Genomic DNA, 14,503 nt, shown 5'->3' on the forward strand with positions numbered 1-14,503 from the left:
CAGGCCCAGGTCACTTGATTGTAACGTCTAAATATCTAGCCGTAGTTATGTTCATATAATCCCACTTGAAATATAGCACATTTCTCTGAAACTGTTTAGCAACTTCAACTTGAGACAGTCTGTATAAAGTGGAGCTATTGTCACCTTGATTTACACCTTTAATACATCCATACCCACGCTAGATTTAAAATTTCATTATACTACATAATCTCCTTAGAACACTATAATGTATCTCTGTTTCCAAGATACATAAATTTGCAGTTTGGGTTCAGGTTGGAGTCATTTTATTCTAAGTATGAAAATTTGACTTTTTTTTCTGATTATGTTGGAATAAATGCACAGATGTGGAGTTTATAAAGATTTCACCAAGACTCCATTCAGTTACTATATCCAGTATATTTACTTTGCACCACTAGCAAAGTGTACATCTATTTGTGGGGTGACTTTGTGGAAGCACTGGGTGAAGAAATTAAACAGCATAAATATTAAGCACTTTAAAAGGTTACATATAGATCATATTATAAAAAAGATGAATGTAAAGTACAGTGAGGGTGATATTGAGGGCACTTATAGGGTGGTGGCAGTGGTTTTATTGATGGATTGTTTAATTAATTAAGATAGAATAGGGGTAGGGCTGTACAGGCAAGTTGCTTCTCCCTACTCCGTTTTTATTATTATTACTGACGATTGTTTATTCACATTATTATTATTATTATCGTTTATTTGTCTTTTATTTGTAAAAAATAAAATAAAATAAAAATGTTCGAAATAAAGATATGGAACTAAACCAGGAAGCAAATTGTGAAATATCAAAACAAATTTAATGCATTTCAACCATGGGAAAAGATATTCCTTTACGTAATGTTTTCCGGTGCATTCAGTCGTATAAAAGTGATAATCAAAATGACAACAAACTGTCCTGGAGACTAGAGTTCAACAAGCCAATGAAAGAAACCGGCTTTGAGGCGGATTTCTTTTTCCCTGCAAGTGGCGTGAAGCATCACTTGAAAGCAACCGAGCGGAGAAGAAAATAATGACTAAAAGTGTTATTGAAAAAAGGCTGGCGAACGGGTTTCATCGCTGCCCGGGATGGAAGCGGTCCGGCCGGTCGGTGGTTAATGTGTCGCGATGGAGCGAAGGGCGGTGGCCGCTGAGTGAGGGATCAAAGCGCTCCGCTCCGGTGGGCGGTGTATTTACTCTGGGGCGCTACACTCCGCCCTGCCGCGGCCGGTAGAAAACCGTCTGCGGGCCGGAGGGATGAAACAAGTGGAAGGAGATGAAGCCGACAGGCACAGTGTGATCGCTCCACCACCACCACCACAACCACCACCATTACCCGGCCGCCGCCGCTGCTGCTGCTCCTCTCTCTCGGTCCGCCGCGTGTTTGCGTAGAAAGACGCGGCGAAGCCAGACGCGGGTTGTTTTCTGCGGCGCTGCGTCGGGAGGCTTCATGGCCGCGACACTGGCGATGAGCGGCGGCGTGCAGCAGCAGGAGGACCCCTTCTACACGCTGCAGAAGGCTGGATTCCCCCTGGAGGACTCCTCACTGTTCGGCTTGGACTGCAAGATCCCCGACTCGGACAAGGCTGGACACCACGACTACACGCAGGTAAATGCAGAAAGCGGCACTTTTTATTTATTTATTTATTTATTTATTTATTTCTATACGCGTTAAGTGATGTGTTTCATTGAATGGGGCGTGGCAGATCGGGTGTAAAAACCCCTGGGTTTGTTGTCTTGATTTATTTATTTTTTCCTCCCCTGATCCCTGGGATTTGACTCTTTGTTGATTATGTTAAATGGCTTTTGATTTGCATGATTGTTTTTTTGTTTCTTTTTAATTTTGCGGTGATTTTAGACGAGCGGAGCCGCTCTCCTTCTTCCCAGCCTGCATTCACCGCATGTTTATGTGTGTGCCAGGCAGCCAGTTGGTCGCCAGTTGTCGGGCTCTCCTCTCACCATCATACCACGCTGACAACAACTGACTTCGGACAGAAAAGGTCCCGGCAACTCTGTCCTGCCCCCCCCCCCCCCCCCCCCCCCCCCCCTCCTCCTCTCCTTCTCTGATCAGAAACTTGTGCAACACCGGAGAGAAGGCTGTAGAACAGCTGGTAGGATCAGCAGCCTCAAATAGCAGCCCATCCCCAGACTGCTGCAGCAGCAGCAGCAGCAGCAGCAGCAGAGGACAGGGAGGCATGGGTGTTTCCCCATTCTCTTTCATGTTGCTGTTTCATCCTTTGCTGCAGGGCTTCTCTTAACTTTTAAATTCTCCACAATCGCAGGGGTTGCACCATAAGGCCAGAGTAGAAATGAACCGGTTGCCCACCTGACCCGTGCTCAGACTGCTCCCCGGTTTACTTTGAAATCACACATGTATTCCGGTTCCTCGTGGTGATAAAAGAAGCTCTTTTAATGTATTTCTTTAGTCCCACCAGAGCATGGCCAGGACCCTTAACTGCTGCTGGCCTCTCCGCTGGCTAGGTTTCTGAGTTCACCCTTGCAGGCAAAGAGGGAATGTGGCAACCGCCTATTGATGACTACTTGATAAATGTTTTTGTGATGAGTGCCCTATCAAACCTTTGTCCTCTCAACATAATGCGTCTTGGTAGCTAGGGACAAGTCAGAGCTGGATACATTTCACTGAGGTATAGTTTCCCATTTTTAAAAGTGTTTTTTTTTTTTTTTCTTCCTCTTCTTTTTCTTTTGATTTGCAGGCAAAGTGTGAGATGGACAGGTATCTCTCCCCACAGCCTCTTCCAATTCCGCCTCCCGCAGACAGCCAGCAGAAGCCACACCGAGACGGCACGTCTGCGGTGGATCATTTCTTCACCGACGACCAAAGCGGGGCCCCCTACACCCTCAACATGAATCTTTACCTCCCCAACATCGCCTACCTGAGGATGGGTTTGTCTCCGCAGGCGCGGGCCCCACAGCACCTCAACCACACGGGTCTTGCTCAGATTAAAACCGAGTCGGCCTCCTCGTGTTTCTCCCCCTCAAACCTTCAGCCTCACTGCCCCAACTCGACGCCCACAAGTAGCTGCTCGGCGTCTGGGCACGGCCCTGGCGCCATTGCCATGGAATCTTCAGCCATAAACATGACGCTAACAGGGTTACCAGACTTCACCAGTGTTTTCAACCAGTCGGGGGGCAACCGGGTCGGCGGCGAGTCAGTGCCAGAAGTCTTTGTGAAGCAGGAAATGCCGTCGCAGTACGAGCAGCACGCTCTCCACCAACACAACAACAGTGGATCACTGTATCAGCTCCTAAACTCCGGCTTGGATCAACACCATGGCACCATGGAGCCTCAGCATCAGCATCATCATCATCATCATCATCATCATCATCAGCAACCGCATCAGATACAACACACTTCCACGACCACAATCCACTCACCTTTCCACGATTTGCCCGTGGCCTCGTCTGCGTCCCAACAGGAGCAAACTGCCAAGTCTGCTTACCGTAGCCTGGGCGGTGGCGTATACACGCACCCTCACTCTCAAGCTCACCCGCATTTCCTCCAGCAGCAGCAGGCGCCGTACCTGCCCCCTTCTCCGCCAAACTCGGAGCCCGGCAGCCCCGACAGGCAGAAGGAGCTGCTCCACACCATGTCCCCTCCGCCCTCGTACGCAGCAACCATCGCCTCCAAGCTGGCAGGTAGCACCCCTGGACTCGGACCTGGCCCGGGACCGGGTGGTTTAGCCATGTCCGTAACCACGGGCTCCTCAACAGTTCCGGGCCAAGCCGCCGTCTTTCCCCAACCTCCAACCACAACCCAGGCCCCGACCCCGGTGCCGAACCCCCTGCCGGTTCGCTACAACCGGAGGAACAATCCGGACTTGGAGAAACGGCGAATCCACCACTGTGATTACCCAGGTTAGAAGAATATGCCTGTGATGAGTGTGTGTGTGTGTGTGTGTGTGTGTGTGTGTGTGTGTGTGTGTGTGTGTGTGTGTGTGTGTGTGTGTGTGTGTGTGTGTGTGTGTGTGTGTGTGTGTGTGTGTGTGTGTGTGTGTGTGTGTGTGTGTGTGTGTGTGTGTGTGTGTGTGTGTGTGTGTGTGTGTGTGTGTGTGTGTGTGTGTGTGTGTGTGTGTGTGTTCACCACACTGTGGTCAGTTGGATGTCTGTCTACTCGCAGAGGTCAGTTGTATAAAAACCAGCTTTTATTTTAAAACTCGCATGCATTTTTAGGAAATTATATGTTGTGCTTTGAATGGCTGGTCCTGGCCTTTGGGTCACATTATGTAGTTGAGCCGCAGTTGCGAACACGCTGTCCCTAAGATCACAATATTTTGGCTGTGCAGACGGCCTGTCAGCGCCTGTCAATGAAGAATCTAGTTCAAAAAGCACTTTGCATTTATTATCGCACGTCTAAATGACTGTAACGCTGCTTATCATGAGCTGTAGCATAGCGTTGTGGCTTTAGAGTCATCACTGTAAGCTTGTGGTATGAACCTGTGTGGGTGTGTTAATTGGACAGTCCTTGAGATTTTTTGGGATTTTCTTTCTCACACACACACACACACACACACACAATTGCATACAGTCACTTTTCAGATCGCGCACGCCGATTAAAGTATTTATTTTCTTTTGGTGGCCTTTTCTGGCACACAGACTCGCACACGCACGCACACCAACTGTGGCGGTACGATGTGCAGCTACTTGTAGGACATGTAATGTCGACTCGCCTGTGGCAGCATGTAAAATGGGCTTAAGCGGAGCCTCCTGTAGCATGTTAGCACACGCCTGCCTCCTTTAAAGTCAGATGAAGCCGATCCATCATATCCACGGATCCACAAGTGTATATTCGACACGCTGCTGCAGCTGCTGTCGGGTTGATCTTGGCAATGCGTGACATTTGAATTTAATTTTTTTTTGTCTTTCCAACCTTTGAAAATTGAATCTACATATTTTGTATGACATAAAGTGCAAACATTTTTAAAAAACGTGAGCATAAAGGGCCTCCGCCTTATTGTCAAGCCAACAGAAGTTTCAATCGGCCCTTTGTACGGTGTATGTATTAGCAACCACATCAGACTTTGGTAAGAGTGTGTGTGTATATGCTCTGAAAAATATGATCCACATTAAAACAAACATTTGCTCTCTTTCAATCAAAGCAGTTTCTGTTCTCCACTAGTTCAGATTTCTCACACACCACAGTTTGTTGAGTAGACGCGTGCTAATTATTGATTCGTCTGTTTGTGTCTGTCGTTAGGCTGCAAGAAGGTCTACACCAAGTCGTCCCATCTGAAAGCCCACCTCAGGACTCACACTGGTAAGAGTTCCCGTATCAATGTGCGTTTTTTTCAAAACCCCCCCAAAAAAAAGCGAGCGATCAAAAATGACGCTGTCCACAGGGACTCGCGTTTCAGTTCCTGCACTGGCACCGTGTTGCTAGGCAGAGTGTTGTGTTCTTGGCATGTGTGTGTAAATGTATCCTACCCCCATTCCCATCCTCTGCCCAAATATACTATTCCATCAAAACAGGTGGAAGTGACACACTTCTGCCAGGGGCTGACTCTCCGACTATGTGGCCGGCGCGAGGCGCGCGGTGCCATCTCCCTCAGGATCCCGTTGCCTCCTCAGAAATAGCTGAAATGCTTTGAGACACTTATTACAGACTCATTGAGCTTGTTTATTGCTATTAATATCCCCAAAATGTGTCAAGGCAGTCACCAAAAGTGTGTTTTCGTGGTTCCTCTTTGACTCAATTTCTTCTCGTCTTATGTTCTTTGAGATTTACATGTAAAATATTGTGGGGGGGTTTTTTGTTTTGTTTTTTTGCACAGGCAAAGTCAACAAACAAGCCCTTAGGTGTTGGGCCTCTCCTTAGTCCAGCTAACAAAACATGGCTTCTGTTGATATCTACACATTCCTCCCTCATGTGGAGTTACACACACACACACACATACGCACAAAACCTACCGTTTCCCAAAAGTCTGCTCCTCTTATGAATCCAAACGGCTCGCTCAGGAAGCTGACGTGGGCGTGCGTGCCATGCATTTCAGTATGGGGAACATGACACGACAATTAGATCTGGCGTCATTCATGCTGCAGGCTGATTTGAGGTTATTGCCGTTATTACCGACCACAAGATGAGAGCACGACATGTAAAAGGTTACGGAGCAACAGCCACACATCCTTTCTTGCTGCTTTTTTTTTTTTTTTTTTTTCCACCAGCTTTCGCATTTAACTTTCTCTCCTCTTTCATGTTTTGCAATCCTTCTTTCCTCCTTTTTCTGTGCCATCCTTCCACCTTCGACCCTCCTTGGCTGCCCCCCCTCCCCTCCTTTTATTTCTATCTTTGTTCCTCATTCAACTTCTCTTATTCTGCCGCCTGAATGCACACTTACACACTCACACATGAGACACTTCCACACACACACACGCACACACCTGTCAGTAATCTGTATGAGATGATTCCTAATGCGTTTGGGTCCCAGTGGGAGTTCCCACTCTAATCTCCATCAACATCCATTACCCTGATTGTTTGTGTGCCTGTGTGTGTGTGTGCCTGTGTGTGTGTGTGCCTGTGTGTGTGTTTCGAGTAACTCAACTGTGTTTTTCTCTGAGTGACTTTTCTTTGTTGTTTGTCATTGTGTTGAGTTCCGTGTGTGTGTGCCTGTGTCCAGTGACTCCAGTGTGTTTAAAGTGCGTATCAGCCTCACTGTGGTTGTTTTAAGAAAGCTGCAGAGCTTGCCGTGCTTGTTTAGAGAGTTCGCTCACACAAATGGCCAAAACATATTTTCTTTGGCACCTCCAGCAGGATCCAGTCATGCAGATCGTCGTGTTTGTATTTGTTCAGGTTTAAAAACATCAATCTCTGCGATCCCTGCTACCACTGTGATTTAATGGATGTGCCTGGGATTATGTTTATGGCAAAACCATTTTATCATCAATATTTTTAGGTTACGGCCCGTGGGCTGAAAACAGGCACAGAACACACTGTCAGCATTTTTCAGATTTTTTTCTTCTTCTTCATTCAATCCATTGGGAGCTGTTTACTGGGGAGATTTGTGGAGTAATGGATCAGTGTTTCCCGACAGATACAGTGTCGTTGCAATATTACTTGATATTTTCAGGAGGGTTACAGATCGTTCGGGCCTTGCTTTGCTCATCTTTGTAACGTAATTGGATGATAAAATGCATAGGCGTTCGCTCTACATTTCAACCTGATTTCTTCCTGTCCCACCTTATCTTCAAAATGCAAATAAAAGTGTAAGATAAATAATCAAAGATGGGATTACTGAACTGAACCTGAAAATAAAGGGTCAAGATCCTGTACATTTCCCACAGTGTATTGCGAAATGTAATGCACTTTGGTTTATTAATTCTGGAAGTGGCTTTTTCCTCTATTAAATTGCTGCCATCTATTGTATTTTACATTTTCAGTTTCTTTAGTAAAAAAAAACATTTTCCGTCCACTCATTATATTTAACCCTATTTTGGCATTGATGTGGGTTGCTGCGAGGCCGGGACACAGAGCCGGTCCTGAAGTCAAAAGGTCACCCTACTAGTTTCACCGAGCGCCTCGAGCAGCAGCTGAATGTTAGTGGAATGACAGAGTGACACGCAGAAATATTGCATCCATCAAGGGGGAAAAATGCCCAGAAGTGAAGTCAGACAGTGTTCAGACGGGCTTCCGTGAGAAACTTGTGCAGCCTCGGCATTTGAGTGCCTGATGAATGCCTGTCAGTGACGGCGTTATGATTGTATACGTTGGCAGACGTGGAGTTTTCAGTGCAGCCTGTTTTCCCTGTTCCTCCACCCAATTGTATGAATCATGTAAGTTTGGGTATTAGTGTTTCTTTTATAATCCACGCACTCGGCTCTTCCCTCCGCTGTTGTTTGGTTAAGCCACCGGACTCACTCGCGTTCTCTTTTTTTTCTCCCCCCCCCCCCCCACTGTGCTCGCAGGTGAGAAGCCGTACAGGTGCACGTGGGACAGCTGCGACTGGCGCTTCGCCAGATCAGACGAGCTGACGCGCCACTACCGGAAACACACGGGCGCCAAACCCTTCCAGTGCGCCGTGTGCTCGCGCTCGTTCTCCCGATCCGACCACCTCGCCCTGCACATGAAGAGGCACCAGAACTAGCGACGTTTGCACACACACACACACACACACTTGCAAATGTACTAGCACTATCTTTGACACGTGAAAGCACTCACTCCCATTTCCCCCTCGACTACAACGTTACGGACTGCGTGCCACGGAGCAGCGTTCACCCACATCCCAGCTCCTCCTGGTGCCGCTGTCGTGTGTTTGAACCGTACGACAGCCTAAAAAAGCAAAATAAATGTGTTGTTCTTAATCCAGAGTGGGACAGTGTGGAGGTCGTAAAGTAGGAAGAACGCGACTAGGTGAAGTTACTGGTCCGTTAACCTTCAAACTTACTCTAGTTGTTCGGTCGAACGATAACAAAAAGAGAATGGTAGCTCCACAATGTGTTTTTCCAGTCCCTTTGACTCTTGTGTGACTGGAATGAAAGCATTAAAACCACATCTTGTCTTTATTCTAAGGTAGATCAGGCTTCCCTTTTCTGTTTTTATATAGAAAAAGAAGCTTTTGCAAAACTATTCAAGCCAAATATTTGTTTACTCATTGGTTTGTTAGTTCATTAATATAACTGGAATATCCAGAATTATTATTTTTTTTTTTTACATTTTCTTTACCAAATCCTTAGGTTTGCACTAGAATTGCTAATCCAAGTCGAAGACTTTTTTTTTTTTTTCTCTTTATCTTCTTTTATTTTGGCCCATGTATCTCACTCACCACTGGAATGATCATTCTCACTACTGGACTGGATGTCTGTGAAGGCCACACAAATCATCACTTTTCAGATATTAAAAATTGAAGGCATTTGCACTCTGGAGAGAGGGAAGATAGAGCGGGGAGGAAAAAATGAGATAGGGGAGGTTGGAGAAGGGGGAGACAGAAAGATTTTGACTTGATAGAGAGAGAGAGAGAGAGAAGCACAGAGGACGACTGAGAAACAAAAGGAGGTGGATGGATGCTAAAGAGCAGCAATTAGGTGATGAATTATTCAGGTTGCCTTTGGATGGGTCTCCAGCCAGAGAAATGTAAGCAGAATTTGTCGACGAAAAAACCCAGAACTCATTCAGCTAAAACGGAATCGACTGTATTTGATGCACAAGCTTGAATTAAGCGTCTTTAAAAGACTATTACTGTACATGTGTCTCGTCAGGCTTTTTACTTCTTTTAACCAAAGTATCATCTCCACGATTGACACCTTATTAAGTGCCTCCTTGTCTGAGTCATGTGTTTTTGTGGTAGCAGAGCTGCGATCCGCATAGACAGTCTTTTTTTTTTTTTTTTTTTTTTTTACACATACATGGTGCTGTTTTCCTTTCTTCAAAGATCATATTTGCAGACTCATCTTTGGAAAAGTGCATTTCTTTAAAATAAGTCTTTTTCTCATTGTAAAGCAACAACTCAAACCACGTCTCAGACATCCCGACGTTGTGTGGATCGTTTAGTCCCCCCCCCCCCCCCCCCGTACACAGCTAACTTGCGGCTCGGCTCTATCAGGCAATCGAATGTGGACTCGTGTTTGTTTAAAGGACAGGTTCACTTTATCTGAACATGATTGGTTTCTAACGGAAACCTCTCAGAATGTGGATTTTCCGACCCAGTGTCAGATGTGATTGGCTCCAGCCCTTAATGATGATTATGAACTTAACTTAAAAAAAAAAATAAAAAAAAAAAAAGCTGGTGTAGAGATGGAGGGATGTTAAAAAATAAAGTGTGAACCTTTCCTTGAATATCCATGCAAGGTCTGTTTGATGGTGTGATTCAGCCTGCACCTATAACTGTATTTGTTCCTTCACTGCAGGTAGACTAACGATAATATAGCACTGTATTGTATCATGGTAAATCTGACTTATTTATTTGATTGTGTAGAGGTGGGGGTTGTATCAGATCAACCGTCTTTCTCCCCAGCAAAAATGCCTTAATGTAAATATATGCACTGTAAATACCTTTTTGATTAGTTTTTTTGTTTTCCTCTTTTGTTATTATTTTGTAAAACAACAGGGCAAAAAGAAAAAAAAGAGTAAAAATGCCCCGCATCCAAAAATAATTGAGCCTCTTTTGTTCTCTTGTCAAAGATATTTTGATGCCATTGTTTTATATATTGTCCTTCCAACAACTTCTTTTGTAGATTGTTTTTTTTTTTTTTTTTTCTTCTCTCTCTCTCTTCATGGTAAACGTTCCAAAGACAAAAGTTGTTTTTCTTCAACTGAGTGAAGCCGATGCTAATAAAGTCAACTGACACTTTTACAGATGTCCTTTTGTGCTCAAATTAATGGGGAGATTTCTTCTGTTACTTGTTAATTACATGTGGCAGCAGTTTGTAGTTTTATCCAAGCAAACCCACGCTGCGCAGAGAGAAACTGTGCTGGCCGTGGGACATGGAGATCGGCATCGTCAAGGCCCGGATGAACCAAATGAGACATAACTACACTTAATTTTTTAAAAGTCCAAACATGCTATCTGAGGACGTGCTGATCCTTTTCTGGGTGCTTACAAAAGTTGAGTTCAAGCAGGGATGAGATACGAGGGGAAGATGTGGAAAAGAGGTGAAGCGCGCTCAAACGGGACCTGCAAGTAACCTGCAGCACCCTCGCTGATCAACAAACAATAGTCCTTTGATATCCCAGCAAGAGACAATGAACAAGAAAATAAATCTGACCACCACTCGGGGACCAGTGGGGAATCCCACCACATTGAAATGGACGTACAAACACACACACACACACGCGCGCGTACACACACACACATGCGCACACACACACCAACACCATATGTTCTTGGTTTAAGTCATAAATGTGACCTGAGGTCTCTGTTGTAATCTACCTCAGATGTCAGAGAAGGAGGGGGTGGAGGGGAGAGAGAGTGAAAGCAGTGAAATGCAGAACAATCTAAACAAAAGAATCTCTGGGGGGACCCAATCAACCACTTCCGTCCTCCTACATCTCCTCTCCTTCTCCACCTCCTCTGCTTTTCTTATTTAATTTCATTTTTTTCTCTCTCTCTCTCTCTCTCTTTGTCTTTCCACGCACCGTATCCCCCTCTCCTCCCCGGTGGAGCGTATTGTATGAAAGTCCAGGGGCGCTGCTCCACAGGTCAGAGTGGAGACTGTTCTCATAACCTGTTCCACTCCTCATCTTTTCCCCATATTTAAGAAAAAAAAAAGAAAATCATGCCCCTCTTCTCCCATTAGACAGCTGCACCTTTTCCTTCAGCCTTAAATCTCATGTCATTCATTCTCCCATTTTTTTCTTGATAATGTGGTCTTGCAGGTGTTTTCAGGACTCTCTCTCTCTCTCTCTCTCTCTCTCTCTCTCTCTCTCTCACACACACACACACACACTGGTGGTGCTGAGTGAGTGGGAGCTACCGGTTCATGTTTTGGATCAACTAAATTAATGTCACACATCTGGAAGAAGGCTCCTGCCTGCTCCACCCTCTGCTGTGCTGCGTTGGTGTGATTCCCAGTTTCCCTTTGTGTGCGTCTGTAAATCTGTGTGTGTGAGTGTGTTTGTGCGAGCGCATGTTGGTATAAAGTTTCCAGTCCTCTTCTCTTGGAACGGACCACCCACTCAGAAGACCAATAGAGTGACCGCGGGGAGTCCAGATACACACAGACACACGTATATGCAACTCCCTCCAAAATCAACCCTTCCCAATATTCTCAGAATAGAACATGTTGTTATCGCAGATTGGAGAGATACGAGAACAGCTGAGTCGCTGACACAAAGTTAAAGATAATATCAAAAAGAATTGAGGAGGCTCTCGTTTCAAGACGTTACGTGTATTCCCCAAAAATGTTGCCCCAGGTGAACCGCTCAATGGTTCGGAAATGGTTTTTGAAATCAAACATTAGAAAGCAGAACTGTGGCTTGAGTGTTAATATTTCCTGTCGATCTTCTCCAGTTTATTAGAACCATTTCAACGAGTCATATACAGAGAATTGGTCTAGCGGGGGGGGGGGGGGGGGGGGGACAACACAGGGGCAAAGGGCCTTCCTGTGTGGAGTTTGCATGTTCTCCCTGAGTTTGTGGTTCATCTGTCTTTTGTTGGTTCAGTTTGATGTTGACCCGTAGTTGGATAAAACAGGTATAGAAGATTTCACTCACTTCAGTTCATCTCAGTGAAGGTGTCCTAATTACCAACTCTAAAATAGAAGCTGGTTCCCCAATCCCAGTTCTCTACTCATTGTGAATGGATTAGAGTTTCAGGTGTTCTACTTGACCAAATATTGTTAAAAAATAAATAAATAATAATAATAATAAAGACCTGAATGTTGCTCTATATGTTTTCTTTCTTTTATTTATTGGACCTTTGTGTCACAATCTATTTTTAGCAGAGGCCAGCTGCAGAAGCACTGATTACAAACCGATGTCCGGTGTGTTTTCTTCAATCCAGCACACTTCTCTATCTTTGGAGACAAAGAAAGCATCCGAATCACTTCATTTTTTTTTAAGAAAAAAATTCCAATTGAAATCCAGAAGTATCCAGATCTATCAGGGGAATTTTGAGCCCGGGGCTTTAAAAGATCAGTTTGCAGTTTTTCAAGTCAGTCTTGAGTCGTAAGTCATGAAGCCATTCCTCCTGTTCAGGCTGAATTAAAACAGACTCGAGATGTTTCAAGCGTTTAGTGAAGCTTAGAGGTGTCTGCGTTCGATCTGGGTTAAACAAATCAAGTGGTTGTCTTTTAAAGTGGTGAATCTTTTAAGGATGAATGTTGTCTTTATTGCAACAGGGTTGAGGAGAATCCCTGTACACTGAAATCATTTACCACCGGAAGAAACAACCAAAGGAGGAAACTTTATTCATGGAACATTATTGCTAGTGTTTATTTATTTATTGTGATTTTCACACAAGTGATGAAATAAAGATCTTGCAAGACAATCAATAACCTACTGGTGTTAAAATCCTATCTCGATATAGGGTTAACTGTAAAGGCTAAAGGACCAATTCCAATGTGACAAAGTATTTTTACCCATTGCTATTTATATTATGTTTACATTGCTCTTATTACTTGCTTTGTATTGAGAAAAAAGCCACAGAGATATCCTCACTGGGCCAGGTTGGATTCATAGATGTCAATGCTTTGTGATTTATAATGTGAGGGGCAGTGCATGCACATTTAAAGGAAACACAATACATAAACACTGCAGATAGTGTGTGGCCGGTTTTCTCCTTTCAGACGACGAGGTTGCAACACTTCAAGGTCCCTTCAGGATTTTCAGCTATTCAAACCCACGAAGTCAATAAATCAGACGAACGGAAATCGGAGGGACAAGCAAAAAGCATAAATGATCCATAAAGAAAAAGACAAAAAAAAACCAAGGTGTATCTTATAGAGCTCGTAAATGTTACGCTACAACAACTGAAAAGTTAAATCTTTTACATCTTCTCTAGGGCAGATTTTTATTTTTCTAATAAATCACATAATCCTACGAGCTCCATATTGCACAACTTTATTAGGGATCTTATCTGTGATTTGTGTACACACTTCATAAAATGCATCTGTATCTTTCCCATGGGGGCAAACTGATAAAGATAATGTGCAAGCTGTGTTTACCAAGGAGGTTTCTTCCTCTGCTATGCATTTCTTCTACGTTGTTCGTTTATTGGATAGAAAACAAGCGTGAATAGATTATAAACATCCAAATGTGTCTTGAGGTTACACTGTCACTGTGTACCTGTGTAATTCTTCTCAGACGAAAGATGAGAAATTCTGACGATAGCTATGTAACAGCGTCGAACAACCAGTGTGGTTTGGCACGACAGTTTTACTTCTGTAGCGCCAAATACAACAAAATCATCTCAAGAGGCACTTTTACAGAGAAGAAACAAACTATTCCATATGAGCAAGCATAGGCGATGGCAGAAAGTCAAAAGTCCCTTTTCAACAGGGAGGAACCTGCAGAACCAGACTCATGGGTGGAGAAGTTTTGCTGTTCTGGTAGTGTTTAGGGGATAGGTGGAGAAAAAAAAAGGACAAGACAGAGAGAGAGTAACAAGCAACATACCGATAGTGACTTACAATGATTAAATATGACTGTATGGTGGTGGTAAACATCTCCCAGCAGTCTAAACCTTTAGCAGCTCAACTCAGAAAATGCTCCAGGTTGGCCTGAACCAACTCGAACTGTGAGCTATATTGAACAGAAATGTTTTCAGTTTTTAGCCCCCCGAACTTAAGCTGGCAAATTATACTTTACTGCTTATATTTATACTTTTTTCTGCTTTATTCTTGGTCGGCTTCTTTTATTTATTTTCTGAAGACATCAGTGGCGTACGTAGATTATGTATACGATGTCGTTGTTGTCATTCTTGCGTTCTGAAGTGACCGATGTTACATCAGTGGAAAACGACACTGAGAAGAACTCAAGTTTTTAAAACTCTGTCTCTTATGACAAACTAAATAACAAACTGCAATACGTTGTACTTTTGAGAAACCTATTGAGCTC

At 44.2% G+C, this 14,503-nt stretch overlaps 1 protein-coding gene across 1 annotated transcript; it reads left to right on the forward strand.

Annotated features, from left to right (window-relative positions):
* Positions 1–1,220: 1,220 nt before the first annotated feature.
* On the forward strand, positions 1,221–10,296 carry klf5a (Kruppel like factor 5a). The gene is made up of 4 exons (XM_080481089.1): positions 1,221–1,609; positions 2,715–3,876; positions 5,216–5,275; positions 7,918–10,296. Exons 1-4 carry the CDS (start codon positions 1,451–1,453, stop codon positions 8,094–8,096), a joined length of 1,560 nt encoding a protein of 519 aa, XP_080337215.1. The 5' UTR covers positions 1,221–1,450; the 3' UTR covers positions 8,097–10,296.
* Positions 10,297–14,503: the final 4,207 nt, after the last annotated feature.

Source organism: Lipophrys pholis (assembly GCF_963383615.2).
Source record: "Lipophrys pholis genome assembly, chromosome: 15".
Classification (NCBI taxonomy): Eukaryota; Metazoa; Chordata; class Actinopteri; order Blenniiformes; family Blenniidae; genus Lipophrys; species Lipophrys pholis.

What these genes read in the sequence shown, in the direction of transcription:
- klf5a (XM_080481089.1), top strand. Translation starts at nt 1,451, where the DNA reads ATGGCCGCGACACTGGCGATGAGCGGCGGCGTGCAGCAGCAGGAGGAC. An exon ending in CCACCACTGTGATTACCCAG is followed by an intron (nt 3,877 to 5,215) that starts GTTAGAAGAATA and finishes GTCTGTCGTTAG; the next exon opens with GCTGCAAGAAGGTCTACACC. An exon ending in CCACCTCAGGACTCACACTG is followed by an intron (nt 5,276 to 7,917) that starts GTAAGAGTTCCC and finishes CTGTGCTCGCAG; the next exon opens with GTGAGAAGCCGTACAGGTGC.